This window comes from Lissotriton helveticus, chromosome 4_1, assembly GCF_964261635.1.
Source record: "Lissotriton helveticus chromosome 4_1, aLisHel1.1, whole genome shotgun sequence".
Classification (NCBI taxonomy): Eukaryota; Metazoa; Chordata; class Amphibia; order Caudata; family Salamandridae; genus Lissotriton; species Lissotriton helveticus.
The window spans coordinates 614179939-614199095 of NC_136063.1; the positions used below are offsets into that span (position 1 = coordinate 614179939).

Consider the following 19157-nt stretch of genomic DNA (forward strand, 5'->3'; position numbering starts at 1 on the left):
TCAAATGCTGCTAGTGGGCCTGCAGCACTGATTGTACCACCCACACAAGCAGCCTTTCAAAGGGGTCACAGACCTGCCACTGCAGTGTCTGCACACAGTCTCTAGTGCCAATGCGGACCTGGCAAGTGCACCCAATTGGCAGGCCCTAATCTTCCCTTTTATTACAAGTGAGTCACCCCTAAGGTAGACCCAAGTTACCCCTGTCGGCAGGATGCAGTGTATGATGCAGTGTATGTGAAAGGTAGGACATGTCCTGGTGTGTGTGACATATCCTGATAGTGAACTACAGTGTAGGTCGTTTTTAGGTCTCGCGCCTAGCGTTGCAGTGCTCAGCATTGCTCGTGCAGCGCAAGACCTCTTGTAAGGGGGTTCTGAAAGCTGCTCACACGCTCCTTTTTTATACCAAAATACGGCATGCAATTGGACAAAGGCGGGTGCATGTCCCGCCTTTGCTCTGCCCATTCCCACCGCTGGCTAGCACGCGCAGCAGCACACATTCACCTTGCTGCTGCACTCCCTTGCCCCCGCTCCTCTGTGGTGAGCGCGCACCACTGGTTTCTATTCCGCGCTTGTTCCATGAGGAAGCAGGAACTCTTTGTGTACAAAACGCATGTGTGGGGGGGGACACTTACGGCTCCCACCACATGAAGTGGCACTTTAATTTTTATTTGTGACGGTTCATGTATCATCTATGAAGTATTTCAACTTTTTAATGATAATAGCAGATAAACTCCTTACTGTGGACTCGCCCAAAGCTGGTTGGAAATTAAGAACTCGTATGTTCTGATTTTTAACAGGAGAGGTGTAATGTTGAGACACCTAAGGGGATCGTGTCGTCTTCACCCATCACTAAATTGTGTCAAGCCATCCAGCAGTGTACAGCACGCCTTTTCACGGATATTGCATTTAAACAAATTTGGCACGGATTTTATCGATGGACCACGTCGGGTGAAAGGCGGAGACGGTTCTGCCTGGATTTATGCCAGCGACTTGCACACCATACCCTGATCTCACTTACTAGTGTTTATTTTGTTTTGCTATTTTTTAGGGAATGAAGTAGGTCTGTGTTTAGCGTAGGAGAGCTACATTTTATTTAGCTGTGAGTCTTCCTAAATAGTGAAATGCTAACATATGGGGCTTGGGGAGATCGGTTGCATCGCCAACTTTTGCAAGCGCCCCCCACTGTAGCCGTTGCTATAACAAGGGGGTGTATGTTGCCTCTGGCAGAGATGGGAGTCACTAAGCCTGAGGCTGCGATTTTGTGCCTTCTCCCTTGCATTTGCTACTTGAATCTTTCGCCAGTCTGGAAAACAGATGTGACACTGGGAGGAGCAGGGCTTTGGCAGGCCCCCAACTTATTCCCTCGTGGTATCAGTTGACTCCTATACGGGGCACGTGCGGCCGAGCCTCCTGTCCGTAGAGAAGGTGGTTCTGTCCAGCACAGGGGAGTCCGTAGTTACCCCACCGGTGCAGTGTGGTGGTGGAGAACTTCCAGGGATGTGTCGGAGGTTCACAAATATCATTGACAAGTACTAAAACCCAGGCATTTTGCTGTGCGTCCGGCATCAAACCATTATGGTGATTTCTGTCTGTGGCTGTCTGCAAACTGAGACGGGGAGGGACAAAGGGATGGAATTTGTAGCCTGCGCCTTTTGCACCAGCGCGCCTCTGATTGGTCCGGGGGGGGGCCGTGCCTGCATCAGATGGTACCCAGCCGTTGGATCCTACCTGCCACGGAGTGGGTCTGGTGCTGGGCTGGCGATCGGAGCCCTGGCTAATTCTGATTCACCTGTGGAGGCGAGACTCAGAAAAACTCTGAGCCTCCAGCGGCCGTGCCTGCGGCCACTAACACGCTTCTATGCGAAACCTCATCCACCCGCACATCTGTTCCTCATTTCAAGCCCCTGGCGGGTGGTGTCCGGCTGCAGTGCAAACACGCTCCCTTTGTGTGGCGACGGCGGCTGCACAATGGGTATTGTGACTGGAAACGTGGAGATTGTGGAAGAAATGCCCATCTGGGATATGATGCACTCGGAAACGTGAAGTGAGGTTCGTGTTGAGGCTCTGTGAGTAGTGGCCACAAGACGGTGTGAGTGTAGTATCAAAAACAATTACTGAAACTCAGTGGGGTAAGATGTTAGTTTTATGGCGCACATTGATGCTCCCAAATTATCGACACTGAGTATTTCGCTCCACAGACAGACTCACACTTCATGACCTCTGTCAATCTAATTCATGACTGGCCTTGCACTCTTTTGTACTGCCCTCTGTTGTGTGAACCCCTCTATAGCCTTCCATGGAGTTACATTTGATAGCAAGAGACCCGCATCCTCATACCACTCAAGACCGCATTGGACATCAAGAAAATCATGTTATTTACCCCGGAGGTGCCACCCTCTCCACCCCCGGACAGCACCCACCCTGCAGAACTCCAGAAATAGCCTAAATACCTTGATGTTCGACTGACTACTCCTAACAGCAGCACCCTCTTCCACCCTCAGCGCCTGGATACCCTCATGGTTGATGAGCAGCGCTATATAAATGCATTGGTTGATAAGATTTGCGTCCACTCACAACCAGTCTGAGCTCTCCAATCAGGACCTTGTGCTCTTGTTATTATTATACCTAATAAAGGAGTCCTAAGCATTAGTTAGCATTCCATTCTTTTTATCACACTTTTATCCTCATAATACACTCCCACTCTTAAAAAACAGAGACTCATGTTTTGCAGTCTACCTGTTTGTGATAAAGCGTGTTTTCTCTTTCCTAGGGTTGTTTTTTTCTTCTATAAATTCTGATAGGAGGTAAAGAAAAAATTTGCTTTAATAGCAAAAACAAAGGGAATGGCAGCTTAAGAAAAAAATTGATTTTCTGTGGGAAACTTCCTGTCTGATTAATTGGATATCACTCCATGTTTACATGTACAACAAGTATTTGCAATGAAATAGGTCTCGCATTACTGAAAGTTTCAGCTATTGGCATTGCAAATAATAATGCAAACCAATAGCTCAAACTTTCAGTAATGCGAGACCTATTGCATTGCAAATGCTAGTTTACTATGGAAAGGCTATCTGTCCCATAGGATAGCATGGGAATTTATCTATAACATCTTCTAAGTATAACTTCCCATTGCCACAAGATAGAAAGATGGAGTTTAGTATGCCTTAACTCAGAATATAAAAAATATTCCTTTAGTAAAAATGAGTTTTATATTGTGTGTTTGAAAATACACTTTTAGAAAGTGGGTATTTTCTTGCTTCGCCATCCTGTGTGCCTCTGCTGGGTTGTGGATTGACTGTTTGGCTTTGGAGTGACAGGGGGCTGGACTGTAGACAGTGTTGAGTTTTGTCCTGCCTTTCCTGGCTATGTCGGGGCTGAGCTGAATAGGCCTGGGCTTCATTTAGAATAGGGGAGGAGATTTCCTTGCACTTGAATGGGCCTGGTCTGCCTTACACAATGCTGTCTCCAACTCCTGCCAGGAAGCTGGACCAGAGAGGACAGAACTGGTTTTGACTGAGCACAGAGCCTCTCTGCCACTAGAGAACAAAGAGAAATGGGACTTAGGATTACTTCTGGACTCAAGCGGAGCCTCTGCCAAGGAGAAGAGCTTGGAAACCTGAAGAAGTACTGTCCCTTTGCTGTGTGCTGTGTGGGGTTGGCCTGCAGTGGCTGTTTTTGCCAAGGAGAGGGTAAAGACTTTGCTGTGTATCCTGCTTGAAGAAGATCTCCAAGGGCTGGAAGTAGTGCTTAGCTCCTGTCCTGAAGTCTCAGGTACACAAGGACTTCACAAACAGCTGCCGTGAACTTCCTTGCTGGGAGTTCTGACATGCTAAGAGGTGCCTGATGCTGTGTTGGGCCTCTGGAGGATGTTTCTGCTTCTGGGAGCTGGAAAAGAGATGCAACAAAGAGAAGCACAATGCATCTGCACCCGTTTGTTTGATTTTTGCGTTTTTGGTCTTGTTTGGTTTAGATAAAGATTACTCATTTTTCTAAACTGCTGAGGTGTCCGTTTGTAGGGTTTTTACTATATCACTGTATTTGTGCGCAAATGCTTTACACACTGCCTCTGAGATAAACCTGTCTGCTCGTGCCAAACTACCAAGGGGTGAGCAGGGGTTATTTTTAGAAGTGTATCCCCCTTCCCCTGATTAGGAAGAATGGTCCCAACTTGGACAAAGGTGCCAACCATTGGCAACTAGAGACCACCATTTCTAACATTCCTGGATCTGTAAATTAAACATCTCCTGGGCTAAATTGAGGATTATGAGCTTGTTCCTATAATAAAAGGGCATGTGTGCTGTTCTCAGGTGAAGAGATAGAGAGTTCCTGGAGGTAGCAGCAGAATACAACAAGCATTTGCAATGCAATAGGTCTCGCATTTACGCGTGTTTGAGCTATTGTAATTATAAATGGCAAAACTTTTTATTTATGTTTTAGTTTTTAAAAGATAAATAAAAGGCATTGTCATTTATAATGCCAATAGCTTAAACTCACTTAAATACGAGACCTATTGCATTGCAAATGCTTGTTGAATTTATTATTTGACCCAAAACAGGAACTAACAGGCACTTAGCTAGTCAGCCATTAGAGTTAGGAAGGGGGAAAAATGTGGCCAACCGAGGGGGGCAGGGGAGGCCGCATTGAAGTAAGGGGTTTTGCAGTACATTGACAGCTTTTTAATATCAGAACATTTGCACCTGTTCAAACGTGCTTTTGATAAGCTTGTGGAAGTAAAACAAAGATTGGCCAGAGATGCTTTATGCATTAGAAAGATTGGACACCCGGGTATGGGTTTTTCTATTGTCACGCTTTTCAAACAGCGGGAGGACGTGAAATTAAACATATGGGGCGTTATTCATAGGAGTGTGCACACAGATGGATGGCCTTGTCTCATTTCATATGAAAATTGTACGCAGAGCTGGGTGGCTTTTTACTTTGGAAAAGAATTATCCTCCGAGTTTGAGTAATTACCTCAGACTGTGAGGAAAATGATGCTCCTCGTTTTGGGAAAAAAAATGCACTAGACAGAGGGTCAGCACCCTCATTAAAAAAAAATATTTAGCAGATGCAACTGCAGACTCCACCACCAATGAGCACGTCTGAATTTTGTACTGCGTGTTAGGATTGGATAAAGTGCCACCAATGGTTCAATTCAATGCCATTTCACACATTTGGACTCCTCTTATTGCCGATCACTTCATAGATATTTGCAGACTTGGGATTGGCTTACATATAATCTGGAAGTGCTTCAATTACTGACAGATGTCATCCATTAAAAGATAAATGACAGAGAATGTCGACACTGGTCTGATTTTACAGCCATTCGGTGTAGACTTAAACTTCATAGCCATAGCAGGCATAGTAGGACTTTCTCCTAATGTACGAAACTTGTTTTCTTAAATCAAAGCATAATTAGTGAAATTACAACTTTGTCAAATTTGTAGCGTGTTTTCAAATCCACGAGTTGTGTGACATTATTGTGGTTGTACCATAAAGAAAAATGAGTTATACCCTGGGGATCAGCCTGTAAAAAAGGGCCTAAATGTTCCCCCTCTTTGACATATTGACATGGATGATGCCTCACTTAATGCACATGGGAAGTGTGGGGCGGAGGGAAACGCCGTGTTTGTGCTCAGAGGGTGGGGGAGGGCTCAACATGAATTGGGAGGGTGAAAGTAATATTTCTTGAAAGCGAGCAACTTTGTAGCTCCCAGGTAGCATAATAATTTTTTTTTAAAAGGGGCGCACGCTGATCAAAAGGAAAGGAAGCCATTAGCTTCATAGCATGGCATTTCGCCCCCTGTGCGCTGCTGCTAACAATGCACATGGAAAGGGTGGTGTGGAGGGAAACGCAGCGTTTGTGCTCAGAGGGTGGGGGGAGGGCTCAACGTGAATCGGGAGGGTGACAGTAATATTTCATAAAAGCAAGCAACTTTGTAGCTCCCAGGTGGCATAATAAAAATAAAAAATAAGCGGCGCACGCTGAACAAAAGGAAAGGAAGCCATTAGTTCCGTAGCATGGCATTCCGTACCCTGCTCCTAATTAAAACAAGTGTGTGCAGCTGCTAATTAAAACAAGTGAGAGCGGATGAAAACTGTAGCTAGGCGCCGCTGCTCCGGACTACACATTACGTATGGGATCAACAGCCAACAGAAAGCAAGATAAGAACAGCAATGCCACAGTTAAAAGGAATCGCAAGCAGGATGACAAATTACACAGAGTTTCACCCAACATACAGATTACTTTATGTCTCACTGAGACAGCGCATGCAGCACATGCGCTGCCAAGGCGAGACCTAAAAAGGACTGTTTCATGGCAAATGAGGATTTAAATTTTTGGGGTTTTGGGGATGAGCGATCCTCACGAGGTGATCAGAAGGTCTGTTAGGTAGCTGGGGGTGCCATTGAGTCGTGCTTTATACGCTTACAACCTATTTTAAACTTCAGACTTGCTTCTAATCAGACGCCCCTTTCATTAATAGAGATGTGGGAAATTTGTTCACATCATGAGAGATTGTAAGTCAGGAGTCAATGGTTAATCCTAACATTCGATATTTGCGTACTTTGCTGGGACAAATCCGAATTTAGCTGCCTCATTAGGGAGTGGTTTTGAATGTGTAACTAATTTTGGGGTGAGAAGAATCTTGACAAATGAAAATATTTCCATAAATACATTTGAGGAAATGTCTCATAAAATCCTGAGAAATTATTATTGGGGAGCAAATGCCTATCAACGTTTTAGTTTTCGGTTTTCTTGCTAGGCAGTGCATGTTGTGACAATATGAGGTCCAGTATCACACAAGTTGCTGTGCCTGCCTTTGGTGTTTAGCGATTCTCTGCCAGCTTTGGAGAGCCAAGCTTACAAAGGAAGTAACTTGGTTATCCAGTTGGAGTGTATTCATACCTGATAAACCATGATACATGGGTAAACTGCATTACCCACCATTCAATTGGCTCTGACGCTCCTTATAGCTCTAAAACCCAGAGAAAAAGTCTCAAAGAAATCTATGCATGTTAGATTTGGGGGTCTCTGGTTGGCAGTGGCACAGGTAGGTACTTGTGACAAACAGGGACCCTCGCCTCTAGTCAGGATAAGGGGATTACACTCCTAAAATAACCCCTGCTCACCCCCTTGGTAGCTTGGCACGAGCAGCAAAGTTTTATCTTAGAGGCGTTGTGTGTTAAGTATTTTTTACCACATACAGTAACCCAGTGACAACACTACAAATGGACACCACACAGGTTTTATATAAAAAATAATTAGACTTTATATAGAGTTACCACAAGACCATAAACAACACAAATACACAATACTATTATTTTAAGATGGTAGATTTTAGCTTAGTTCAGTTCAGTTTTTAGATGCTACACTCTGCGTCAATGTGCCTTAGGTTGTGATGCGCTTACACGACAAGCAATGTTGCAGCGATTGGAAATGCGGCAAAGTTCAGATACAAAGAAATAAAGAAGTGAAGATCTTCCCGATGCGGTACGATTCTCGGGGGTGCTAGAAGTTCTCGGCTCGATGCGTGCACTGCAGCGGCGACACCCTGACGATGCGACGGCAGCAGCTCCAGCGGTGACACTCTTCTCCCACAATGCGTGAAGCTTCCGCTTGATGCGACAACTACAGTGGCGACATCCAAGATGTGATGGCAGCAGCTCTGACGGCGATGCGCTTCTCGGGGATGCGAGGTGCTCTTGGTCAATGCGGTGCAGTGCGACAGTTCCAGCGGCGACACCCTCCTTCGGAGTTGCGACGGCAGGCACAGCGACGGCAACACGCTTCTTCTCGTTGAGTGCCGTTTCCAGCTCTTTGCGACACGCAGTTCCTCAGAAGGCCCAAAATAGCAGCAGGCACTTCCAAAGAACTCTGGGGAGCTGGGGGTTGAAGTCTTTTGTCCCTGAGACTTCAGCAGGAGGCAAGCTTTTTTCCAAGCCCTTGGAGATCTTTCACAAGTTGAAAGCAAAGCACACAAAGTTCCTTTCTCCTTCCTTTGGCAGTAAGGCAACCTCTGCGGGCCAATCCCCCAAGCAAAGTCCAAAGTGATCTAATTTCATGGGATCAGGGTCCCAATATTTACACCCCAAAATCCTTTGATCTCTATGGGGAGAGGGGCCTTTACCCAGTCCAAACCAGTTCTGAAGCACTCGGTTTACCAGACTTCTCCTTTCCTTTCACAGTGCAGGGCAGGCATATCAGACGCCCGACAGGAGGTGGAACCAGCATTGTGGGAGGCAAGTACAGTCCTGGAGCACTTTGTTTACAGGGCTCCTTCTCTTCTTCCAGTGTGCAGGGCAGAGACATCAGCCGCTCCCCAGGGGGTGGAGCCAGCATTGTGGAAGGCAGGCACAGCCCTATTAAAGGTTCAGGTGCCACTCCTCCCTCCCATCTAGATGCAGATCTCTCTATTCACCACCGGGTGACTCAGCCTGTCTCTTGGAATTCCCCAGCCCTGTCACTTACAAAGGCAGACAAAGGAATACGCAAACTAGCAGAGGCTGGTTTGAATGGTTAGACAAGCAAATACCTACTTTCTAAAAGTGGTATTTGCAAACACAGAATGTTAAAACCAACTTCACTAAAAGATGTATTTTATCATTCTGAGTTCAGGCATACTAAACTCGAATTTCTACCATGTTCTCTGAGACAGTTAGGATTATAAAGTGTAATAACTAACAGCCCATTCTGGCCTATGGAGAACAGGTAGCCTTGCAATAGTGAAAAACTAAAATGGCTGTAATTCACTTTTAGGACATGCCACACACATCAGGGCTTGTCCTACCTTATACTTACAATGCACCCTGCCCTTGGGCCTACCATTGGGGTGACTGATATGAAGAAAAGGGAAGGTTTAGGGACTGGCAAGTGGGTGCACTTGCCCAGTCGGCATGACAGTACCAGACTGCCCGCAGGCTCTGCAATGGCAGTCCTTAGACACATTTTACAAGGCTGCTTCTGTGGGTGGCACAACCAGTGCTGCAGGCCCACTAGCAGCATTTGGATTTACACGCCCTGGGCACACTTAGTGCACTAGACAAGGGTCTAACAAGTAAACCAAATAGCCAAACATGGAACCAATGATTAATACATCAATTTACAAAGGGGAGCACTTGCACTGTGGCACTGGATAGCAGTGGCACAGTGCCCAAAGAATCTAACACCAGCAAAAATGGAAGGGAGACCCACGCCAATGGTGCCAGGTCTAACAATGCTTTTTTATGCCGAAAGTATTACTGAATGGCGTATTATATTTTGCCACAAATAGGACATAAATAGTCAATTTTGTTTGTGTGATTTCTGTTATGGGCGGATTCCCATTTTTGATTAAAGTGTAGTTTTGTACTGAGGAAAATCGAGTACAGATTATTGCTATGCAATTAAGAAATGCCCGTAGCGTTTAAGCAACTGCTTGAAAATAACACAAGTGAATTTTGAAAGCTAACAGTTAATTAAAACAAGAAGCATATTGGATCGTGTTTAAAGTAACAAGAGAATGTAATGCACTTGTTAGAGCTTAAGCACATATACTTTTGGTTCACACTGTGTAGGTAATTTCTACTTGTTAATCTGCTTTGAAGATTCTCCCATTTTTCCATATAAAATATGGATATTTTCCCAAAAATGTGTAATGCATGTAGGACTCCTTGACTAATGTATAATGTTTTGTGACTTAAGAAAATTTGCGGATTTGTTATTACTGTTAGCACCTTGAACTATTACAGGACAGCTTAACCACAAAATAGTTCATCTGTATTGATGTATGTATGTGTTGACATCACCCAGCAAGTGATGGAGAACTGATCGGGATATGATTTTGAGCACACACCATGCAATCAAATGTCTTTGTAATTGACTATGATGTCTAGGGCTCCCAGGCCCTATTTTAATGTTTCTTCATCTTATTATAGCACTATGCTCAAAAATGTTATTGACATATACAGGATACCTCTCCGTACTACATCGAACTGTATCACTCATTAGTTGTTTTGTTAAGTTGAAATGTACTCCTTCATAATGTATTTTTCATCCATTTCAGGAGTACTAGCCCAAGAAACACACTTTGGCCATCTCTATCATTATGGAACATCTTACATTGCTGCCTCGTATGTAAAAACTCTGGAATCAGCGGGAGCACGAGTAGTGCCAATAAGGTAAATAAAAGAATGCATGGCATGACCTCATGGGATCTGAGTAAAGATAACAAAACACATGTTTATAACTCACTGGCCATCGACATTTTCTTTCAGCAATTGGCATGTCTGACAATCGCACTTTTTTACTTCCTAAATATAGTTCCAGTTATTGTATAAATGTTTTTACTAATTTGAGAAAGTGCAGCGAGGCTAGCAGGACATCTGGGTGCCTACTTAATGCCTATATCAAACAGGAAATAGAACAGATTCCAGGGCAAAAACCTCCAAGAACTTCCTTGTTAGTACGGTGAAAAGGCCTTAGCGGACATCAAAGGCTGTGAAGCGAACACTGTAGTCATGCTCATTCAGCAAGTAAGAAATAATGCTTTTTCCTAGAGCTGCTTCGGTTGGTGTCTTCAGGAAATGTTTTATCCTCCACTGTTGGCAAAAACGAGAAAACTCGTCCCTAAAGAACAGAGGTTTAGTTGAAGTCAATGCAATTAATCTGTCATGATGAAATCCCACTGCTAGACGAATGTACTTGTCACAAAGGTAAAGAGGCCCTTTGAAATCTATGCTTTAATAAATAGACTCTGGGGCAACTAGTTGACAATGACCAATTGGACAACTCTTTCATTCTGATGCAAGATGAAGAAAAAGCTGAAAATAATTAAACGCGTGGATGCAGCAAACCTTACATCTAGAGCCTTGCGTAAAAAATTCAAAACTTTAATTATATCTACTCGGGAGACGTAGAGTTTATAAAATGTGCCCATCAAACTGTCTTAGGCGCCTAATACTGGTTTTCATATGTGTCTGCAATACAAGTTTGTGTGACGAATTCCGATTAATGCTTAATAAATGCCTTTGATTTTTAAACTTCTTTTTATTAAAACAACAGTGCAATCCATCAGTACAGACAATAGATATTAAGCAAAACCATTTTGGGCAATTACAAGAATGAAACCTTTTATTCTTTCAATACATTGCTTCACTTCCCATGCATAGTATCCAGGACCCTCCCACCATCCTTCCGCCCCAGCTCTGCCCACTCTCTCACCCACCCTTCCTTCATGACCAATAGGTTTCCCACGGACTCAAGATTTTTTCCCCATTTCTTGGGACATCCCCTACTTTTGTATATCACTATCTCATCAAAACAGCACCAGTCTAGATCTTTTTCCCAGTCGGTCAACCTTGGCACATTTGCTGCCCCCCATAGTCTTGCGACTGGTAAAATGCGTCGTACATCTGGCCCTTAGACAGAAAAATCTTTTCCAAAAATAGAGTACATGCAGTCAGTCTGATTTTAGTGGTGATTCACATGTTGGAGACTTCAACAAAGTAACATTTAAAATGCTGTGTTTTGAAATGGATGTGTGAGGTGGTGAGAGCTTTTTAAGCATTTACCTCTTCCAAGTGGTGGATGGTTAAAATAAATTGGGCTAACATTTTGTAATGTCTGTTGATCGATCTGCTAGTTTGGCAGTTTAATCTTCAGTTGTCATTCCTAATGGATTCCTTTTTCTTTGGGGCCTTGTCTGATTTGATGCTATAACTTGAACAAATGGCCTTACCAACCATCTTGAGATCATCCCATACAAAATAAATATCTTTACTTCGCAACTGAAGTGTAAAAATGTGTTGATCATTGTCTGCATTATTATTATTTATTTATGTAACATCAGTGGATTAAAAAGATCAATAGATTTATAAGTGTTGGGATGACTATAAGAATGACAATGTGGTGATACTAGCGGTGAAACTGGAATAAATATATTAGAATGCGTGATGAATGTGAGTTTGAAAGAAAGGGAATGAACGCTAGGAGGGACCTTCAACATGTCCAGTGTTGCATACATTGAACATAGACATAAGCTCTGTTCCATGGAGGCATTCATTTATCAAGCTGGGGGTTTTAAAGTGTTGTTAAAATGGGAAACAGCCATTACAACGATTTGTTACCACACATGCATCATTGCCACACATAGCCTTTACCACATATGGCTTTACAACAAATTACGTTGTAAAGGTATGTGTGTTAAGGGTATGTGTGTGGTAAGGGTGATGGAGGCAATCTGCATCATTAGAGGAAACAGACCCTTCTGCTTCCTCTGTATGACATGCGTTACACCGCAGAAGAGCTGGAGAGGTGATTTTGTGGAGAGGTAAGGGGGATTTTAAATTAATATGTTAATTTTTATTATGTTTTTAAGTTTATGTTAACGAGGCAGGAGTTGCAGCAGGGGAGGGGTAGTTTTAAGAAGGGGTCACGCAGGGGTCCGTTTATAGCGTTCAGGACAGCGGAGGTTAGAAGTGCTATCCAGAGGTACTGGGCAGGGGTATTTTATTAAACAAGGACTGATAGCTGGGGGAACCAGTTGTAGGACCTGGTGCAGGGGTCAGGGAAAACCTTTACCACAAATATGCCCTTAACATGCATGCTGTAACAAAGAAATGCGTGGCAAAGGTGTGCATGGTAGAGGTTGTGCGTGGTAATGGCATTCACGTTGTAAAGCAGGCATGGTAAAGGCATGCATTGCGAAGGTATGCGTTCTAGCGTCATACAACCGCATCAATATTAGGGCCTTAAGATGTGCAGAGAGTAGAGGTGTAACACTTGGTTTTACTCTGCAGTATAATCACATTCCAAGTGGCAAATATGAGACCCGTTAAAAATAAAACATGCAAGGTTAACCAGTTTAGAGACAGAAATAAAGCAACAAATGGTTTCCATCTTTTCCTTGCTTCTGTCTGTTTCAACTACTAATGGGGAAGTAGCCTTTGGTCTCTCAGAATTCCCACCCCTTGATTCCAAAAAAGAAATAAAGTGACCGGGAAACCCCCATGAGTGTGTGGAAATTATAGCAATAGTGTGAACATATAATTGCAATTCACATGAAGGTCCTCTTCTAAATTTTTCCAAAGCTACACTGCCAGTTCGAGAGGTTAGCAGTGAGGCAAAGGACTTAATTGTGGCTATAAATATAATATAGTTATTCATTCCTCTTTTTCTCTTACCATCTCCTGTCCTCCTGCATTGTAGGATACAGGCTTCAAGACTTAGATGATCGTAGGACTTTAGTACAGGCTATGGTAACTAGTCGTTTAGACTATGGCAATGCCCTGCTAGCAGAAGTGGGTGAGACACTCCTGGCCAAATTACAGGTTGTTCAGAACACAGCAGCGAGAATGACCTTAAACCGCACTGCAGGTTCTTCCTCAACACCGCTGCTCAGAGAACTGCATTGGCTATTTGTGAAAAAAAGATCCTTCTTTAAAATCTGCTGCTTAACTTACAACGCTCTCAACAATAAAGGCCCCCGCTATCTACAAAGCAAACTGATTACATATTGCCCCTCTAGGAGACTCAGATCCAGCTCACTAGCAATGTTACAGGTCCCTCGAATCCGTCTCACCTGGCCAGGAGGCAGCACCTTTTCCTATCTGGCACCCAGATATTGGAACCAGCTTCCACAGGCTCTACGAGTTACCCCGAGCTATGGCACATTCAGAAAACAGCTGAAAGCTTTCTTGTTCTAACTCTCTCCCCTGGACCTGTACCCCCCAGCAGGATCCGAATCTTCTAGTCAGCGCAGAGATGCCCCAGGGTGATTTGAGCGCTTAATAAACCACCTAGCATAACATAACATAGAAAGAGTGTGTGCTGGCAGTGTATAAATCCATTGATGTTGTGTCTATTGTCTTCTACCTCTTTGATGCTTGGACAGGTCGAAGCATTGAAACTTACTTTCTTCAAAGTTTTTATGAAGGTCTGAAGAATGCTATAAGAAAGAGGGACAGTTTCTCCACTCCTAACTGAACAGCTTATCCATCTCAAGTGAAAATGCTCATCAGAGGCATTACTGGGATAAGAAACAAGCATTGGCATAGCCAATAGGTCTTGCCTTCGGGACCTTATTAGTGTTAAGTTATCCAGCACAATATTATTGGTGCAACACCATCAAGTGTTGCATGGCTAAATACTTTTAAGGCCCCAAAGGCGAGACCTATTGGCTATGCCAATGCCTGTTTTGAGTGAGTGGCTCGTGAAGGTATGCCACTGTGAGGTAGAGATGCTGCGAGTGCTTTTACAGGAGCCCCTGTGACATTGCACCTCCTCAAAATATATCTTGGGTCTGGTGTAATACTTTTAGCCCCTATTCCCGTCTTTTCACACCGAATGAATCCTTAAATGTCCGGTGTACAGCCGGGGTTGACACTCCGATTACCCCTGCCCTCCAGTGACACTTTACCTGTCATGGGTGGTGGTGGATGTGGTGTTAGTGGTGGATATGGTGGTGAACGTGGTGGTGGTGGATGTGGTGAACATGGTGGTGGTGGACGTGGTGGTGGTCATGGACGTGGTGGTGGGCGTGGTGGTGGATGTGGTGGGGGACGTGGTGGTGGGGGATGTGGTAGTGGTCATAGTAGTGGTGGAAGTGCTGGTGGACATGGTGCTGGTCGACGTGGTGGTGGTGGTGGTGGATATGGTGGATGTGGTGGTGGTGGACATGGTGGGTGGATGTGGTGATGGTGCACGTGGTGGTGGTGGACGCGGTGGTGGTGGTGGACATGGTGGTGGACTTGGTGGTGGTGGATGTGGTGGACATGGTGGTGGACGTGGGGTGGCAGATGTGGTGGTGGTGGATGTGGTGGTGGACATGGTAGTAGTGGACAGGGTGGTGGACGTGGTGGTGGTGGTGGATGTTGGTTGTGGTGGACGTGATGTTTGTGGACGTGGTAATGGTGGACCTGGTGGTGGTGGTGGTGGTGGATGTGGTGGTGGATGTGATGGAGGACGTGGTGGACGTTGTGGTGGTAGACAAGGTGGTGGACGTGGTGGTGGACATGGTGGTGGTGGTGGATGTGGTGGTGGACGTGGTGGCCCTGGTTGTGGTGGTGCTGGATGTGGTGGTGGACGTGATGGTGAATGGGGTGGTGGTGGTAGTGGACGTGGTGGTGGCCGTGGCTGTGTTGGTGGTGGATGTGGTGTTGGTGAACGTGGTGGATGTGGTTGTGGTGGATGTGGTGGCGTGGTGGGGGTAGACGTGGTGGGGGATGTGGTGGTGGTGGTGGTGGACGTGGTGAGTGTGGTGGTGGACATGGTGGTGGTGGACGTTGTGGTGGTGGATGTGGTGATGGATGTGGTGGTGGTGGATGTGGTGGTCGTGGTTGACATGATGGTGGTGGACGTGGTGGTGGCGGATGTGGTGGTGGACGCTTGTGGTGTATTTGGTGGTGGTGGTGGACGTGGTGGTGGATGTGGTGGTGGTGGATGTGGTGGTGGTGGTGTTGGACTTGGTGGTGGATGTTGGTTGTGGTGGACGTGGTGTTTGTGGACATGGTAATGGTGGACATGGTGGTGGTGGTCATGGTGGAGGACGTGGGCGGCGTAGTGGTGGTAAATAAGGTGGTGGACGTGGTGGTGGACATGGTGGTTGTGGTGGATGTGGTGGTGTGGATGTGGTGGTGGATATGGTGGTGGCTGTGGTGGATGTGGTGGGGGATGTGTTGGTGAATCGGGTGGTGGTAGTAGTGGACGTGGTGGTGGACGTGGTGGTGGCAGTGGTTGTGATGGTGGTGGACGTGGTGTTGGTGAATGTGGTGGATGTGGTTGTGGTGGTGTGGTGGTAGGGGTAGACATGGTGGTCGGGGATGTGGTGGTGGACGTGGTGGGTGTGGTGGTGGTGGACATGATGGTGGATGTGGTGGTGGTGGGTGTGGTGGTGGTGGTGGATGTGGTGGTGGTGGACATGGTGTTGGACGTGGTGGTGGTGGATGTGGTGGTGATAGTGGATGTGGTGGTGGACATGGTGGTAGTGGACAGGGTGGTGGACGTGGTGGTGGTGGAGGTGGTCGTCGTGTACATGATAGTGGTGGACATGGTGGTGCTGGTGGACGTGTTGGATGTGGTGGTGGTGGACGAGGTGGTGGTGGATTTGGTGGTGGATGTGGTGGTGGTGGTGGACATGGTGGTGGACGTGGTGGTGGCAGATGTGGTGGTGGTGAATGTGGTGATGGACATGGTAGTAGTGGACAGGGTGGTGGACGTGGTGGTGGTGGATGGGGTGGTGGTGGACATGGTGGTGCTGGTGGACATGGTGGTGGTGGATGTGGTGGTGGTGGATGTGGTGGTAGATGTGGTGGTGGTGGACGTGGTGGTTGTGGTGGAAGTGGTGGTGGATGTGGTGGTGGTGGCGGATGTGGTCGTGGTGGTGGATGTGGTGGTGGTGGACATGGTGCTGGTGGATGTGGTGGTGGTGGTGGTGGACGTGGAGGTGGTGGATGTGGTGGTGGACATGGTGGTAGTGGACGTGGTGGTTGTGGTGAAAGTGGTGGTGGACGTGGTGGTGGTGGACATGGGGGTGGATGTGGTGGACGTGGTGGTTGTGGATGTGGTGGATATGGACGTGGTGGAGGTGGTGGCAGTAGACATGGTGGTGGTGGACGTGGTGGTGGTGGATGTGGTGGTGGTGGTAGTAAACATGGTGGTGGTGGACATGGTGGTGGACGTGGTGGTGGACGTGTTGGGGGATATGGTGGTGGTGGATGTGGTGGTGGTAGAGGATGTGGGGGTGGTGGACGTGGTGGAGGACGTGGTGGTGGTGGACGTGGTTGTGGACGTAGTAGTGGTGGACGTGGTGGTGGATATGATGGATGTGGTGTGGTGGTCGACATGGTGATGGTGGATGTAGTGGTGGTGGACGTGGTGGTGGTATTGGTGGACGTGGTGGTGGCATTGGTGGACGAGCTGGTGGTGGTGGTAGTGGTGGATGTGGTGGTGGTGGATGTGGTGGAAGTGGTGGTGGTGGAAGTGGTGGTGGTGGTGGGCGTGGTGGTGGACGTGGTGGTGGTAGACGTGGAAGTGGTGGTGGACATGGTGGTGGTGGATGTGGTGGTGGACGTGGTGGTGGATGTGGTGGTGGTGGAGGAGGTGTTGGTGGTGGAGGTGTTGGTGGTGGACATGGTGGTGGTGGACGTGGTGGTGTGGACGTGGTAGTGGATGTGGTGGTGGTGGACATGGTGGAGTGGTGGACATGGTGTTGTGGTGGACATGGTGGTGGTCCATGTGGTGATGGTGGTGGATGTGGTGGTGGTGGACGTGGTGGACATGGTGGTGGACATGGTTTTGGTGGACATGGTGGTGGACTTGGTGGTAGACGTGGTGGCGGACGTGGTGGTGGTGGATGTGGTGGACGTGGTAGATGTGGTGGTGGAAATGGTGGTGGTGGTGGATGTGGTGGTGATGGACGTGGTGGTGGTGGTCGCGGTGGTGGTGGTCGTGATGGACGTGGTGGTGGACATGGTGGTGGACAAGGTGGTGGGGGACATGGTGGCGGTGGACATGGTGGACATGGTGGTGGTGGACATGCTGGTGGTGGTGGACATGGTGGTGGACGTGGTGGTGGTGGACGTGGTGGTGGTGGACATGCTGGTGGTGGTGGTGGTGGTGGTAGACGTGGCGGTGGTGAACATGATGGTGGTGGACGTGGTTGTGGTGTACGTGGTTGTGGTGTACGTGGTTGTGGTGTACGTGGTTGTGGTGTACGTGGTGGTGGTGTATGTGGTGGTGGTGGACATGGTGGTGATGGTGGACATGGTGGTGGACATGGTGGTGGTGGAGGACATGGTGGTGGAGGACGTGGTGGTGGTGGTAGACGTGGTGGTGGTGGTAGACGTGGTGGTGGTGGACGTGGTACTGGTGACATGGTGGTAGTGGTGGATGTGGTGGTGGACGTGGTGGACGTGGTGGACATGGTGGTGGTGAACGTTGTGGTGTACATGGTGGTGGTGGATGTGGTGGTAGATGTGGTGGTAGTGGAAGTGGTGGTGGTGGATATGCTGGTGGTGGTGGATGTGGTGGTGATGGACGTGGTGGTGGTGGTGGGCGTGGTGGTAGTGGACGTGGTGGTGGACATGGTGGTGGTGGACGTGGTGGTGGTGGACGTTGTGGTGGACGTGGTGGTGGTGGATGGGGCGAAAGAATAGGGTTGTAGATTTGTAAAAATGGTTCTGTTTCTAAGTGTGGTATTGTTAAAATGGTTCAGTTTCTAAGTGCGGTATTGGCGCCCAGACTAACCATCAGAGGCCTCGCGCAATTCATTATGGATTGTTATGTTGCTGGTATCACTGGGCACCCATTGTATGGCTGCCCGCGAGCCCGTATGACCGCTGTGAGTGCTTTTGTTTCCTGGATGTATGTCACTCTGTATATACGAACTGTGTTTACTGGTGCTTGTGTGCCTCTTTCAGGCGGATTGCTCCAATTAGTCAAGAACCATGTGACGTTCGTAGTAAAGGTACAGGTAATGTGCCAAACTACACCAAAAGCGTGGCACGACTATTTTTGTACCCCGTGCCTACCAAAATCGAATGTGTCCTTGTGTAACATAACTGGGTCTCATGTAAAGCACTTCAATGTAAGATAACTGGTACTCATGTAAAGCACATTATTAAATGTCACCCACAAGAAAACGCACAGCCCACACGCAAACAAAGGTAAACCAGACACACACAGCATTTCCCTTGCAGGAGCGAGCAGGGGCACCATCTGTTTTCAAAATAATTACAAGCAGATGGCGCCGAAGCTCGCTCCCACAAGGAAAACGCCAAACATGCACGCATTGCAATAGAAAGCAATGCAAAACGTGCACGCTTTCAGCCAAAATGCTGATCGATTCCAAAAGGTCCCCTCCTATGCAGCGCATGCTTGCTGCGTATGCGAGACCTAAAAAAGGTTCAGGAGAAGCCAATATCGAGTATAAACATTAGTGTGGGTGAACACTGCAGGGCTGTCCTCTCACTCGTAGTCTCCATTTTAGTGGACCATATCCTTAATCTCATTTGGTATTTATAAAGGATTGTTTACGTTTTTGTGCGTGCTTCTATCTAAATTACAAATAAGATGAAAAATGTACACATGGTTCATCTTTACTAGCCACAAATGATGGAGGAGCCGTATACCAATGTAGATCATCTTAAAGATATTCTTTCATAGGCGAGTTGCTGGGGATTCC

General features: G+C 46.9%; 1 protein-coding gene across 1 annotated transcript in view; it reads left to right on the forward strand.

The window, feature by feature from the left end:
- GGH (gamma-glutamyl hydrolase) overlaps window positions 1–19157 on the forward strand; it is a 184180-nt gene that overhangs the window by 64514 nt on the left and 100509 nt on the right. The window contains exon 2 of the mRNA XM_078687250.1: window positions 10041–10155. Within this exon, the coding sequence (XP_078543376.1) occupies window positions 10041–10155 (115 nt within the window). The remainder of the gene's footprint in view (window positions 1–10040; window positions 10156–19157) is intronic.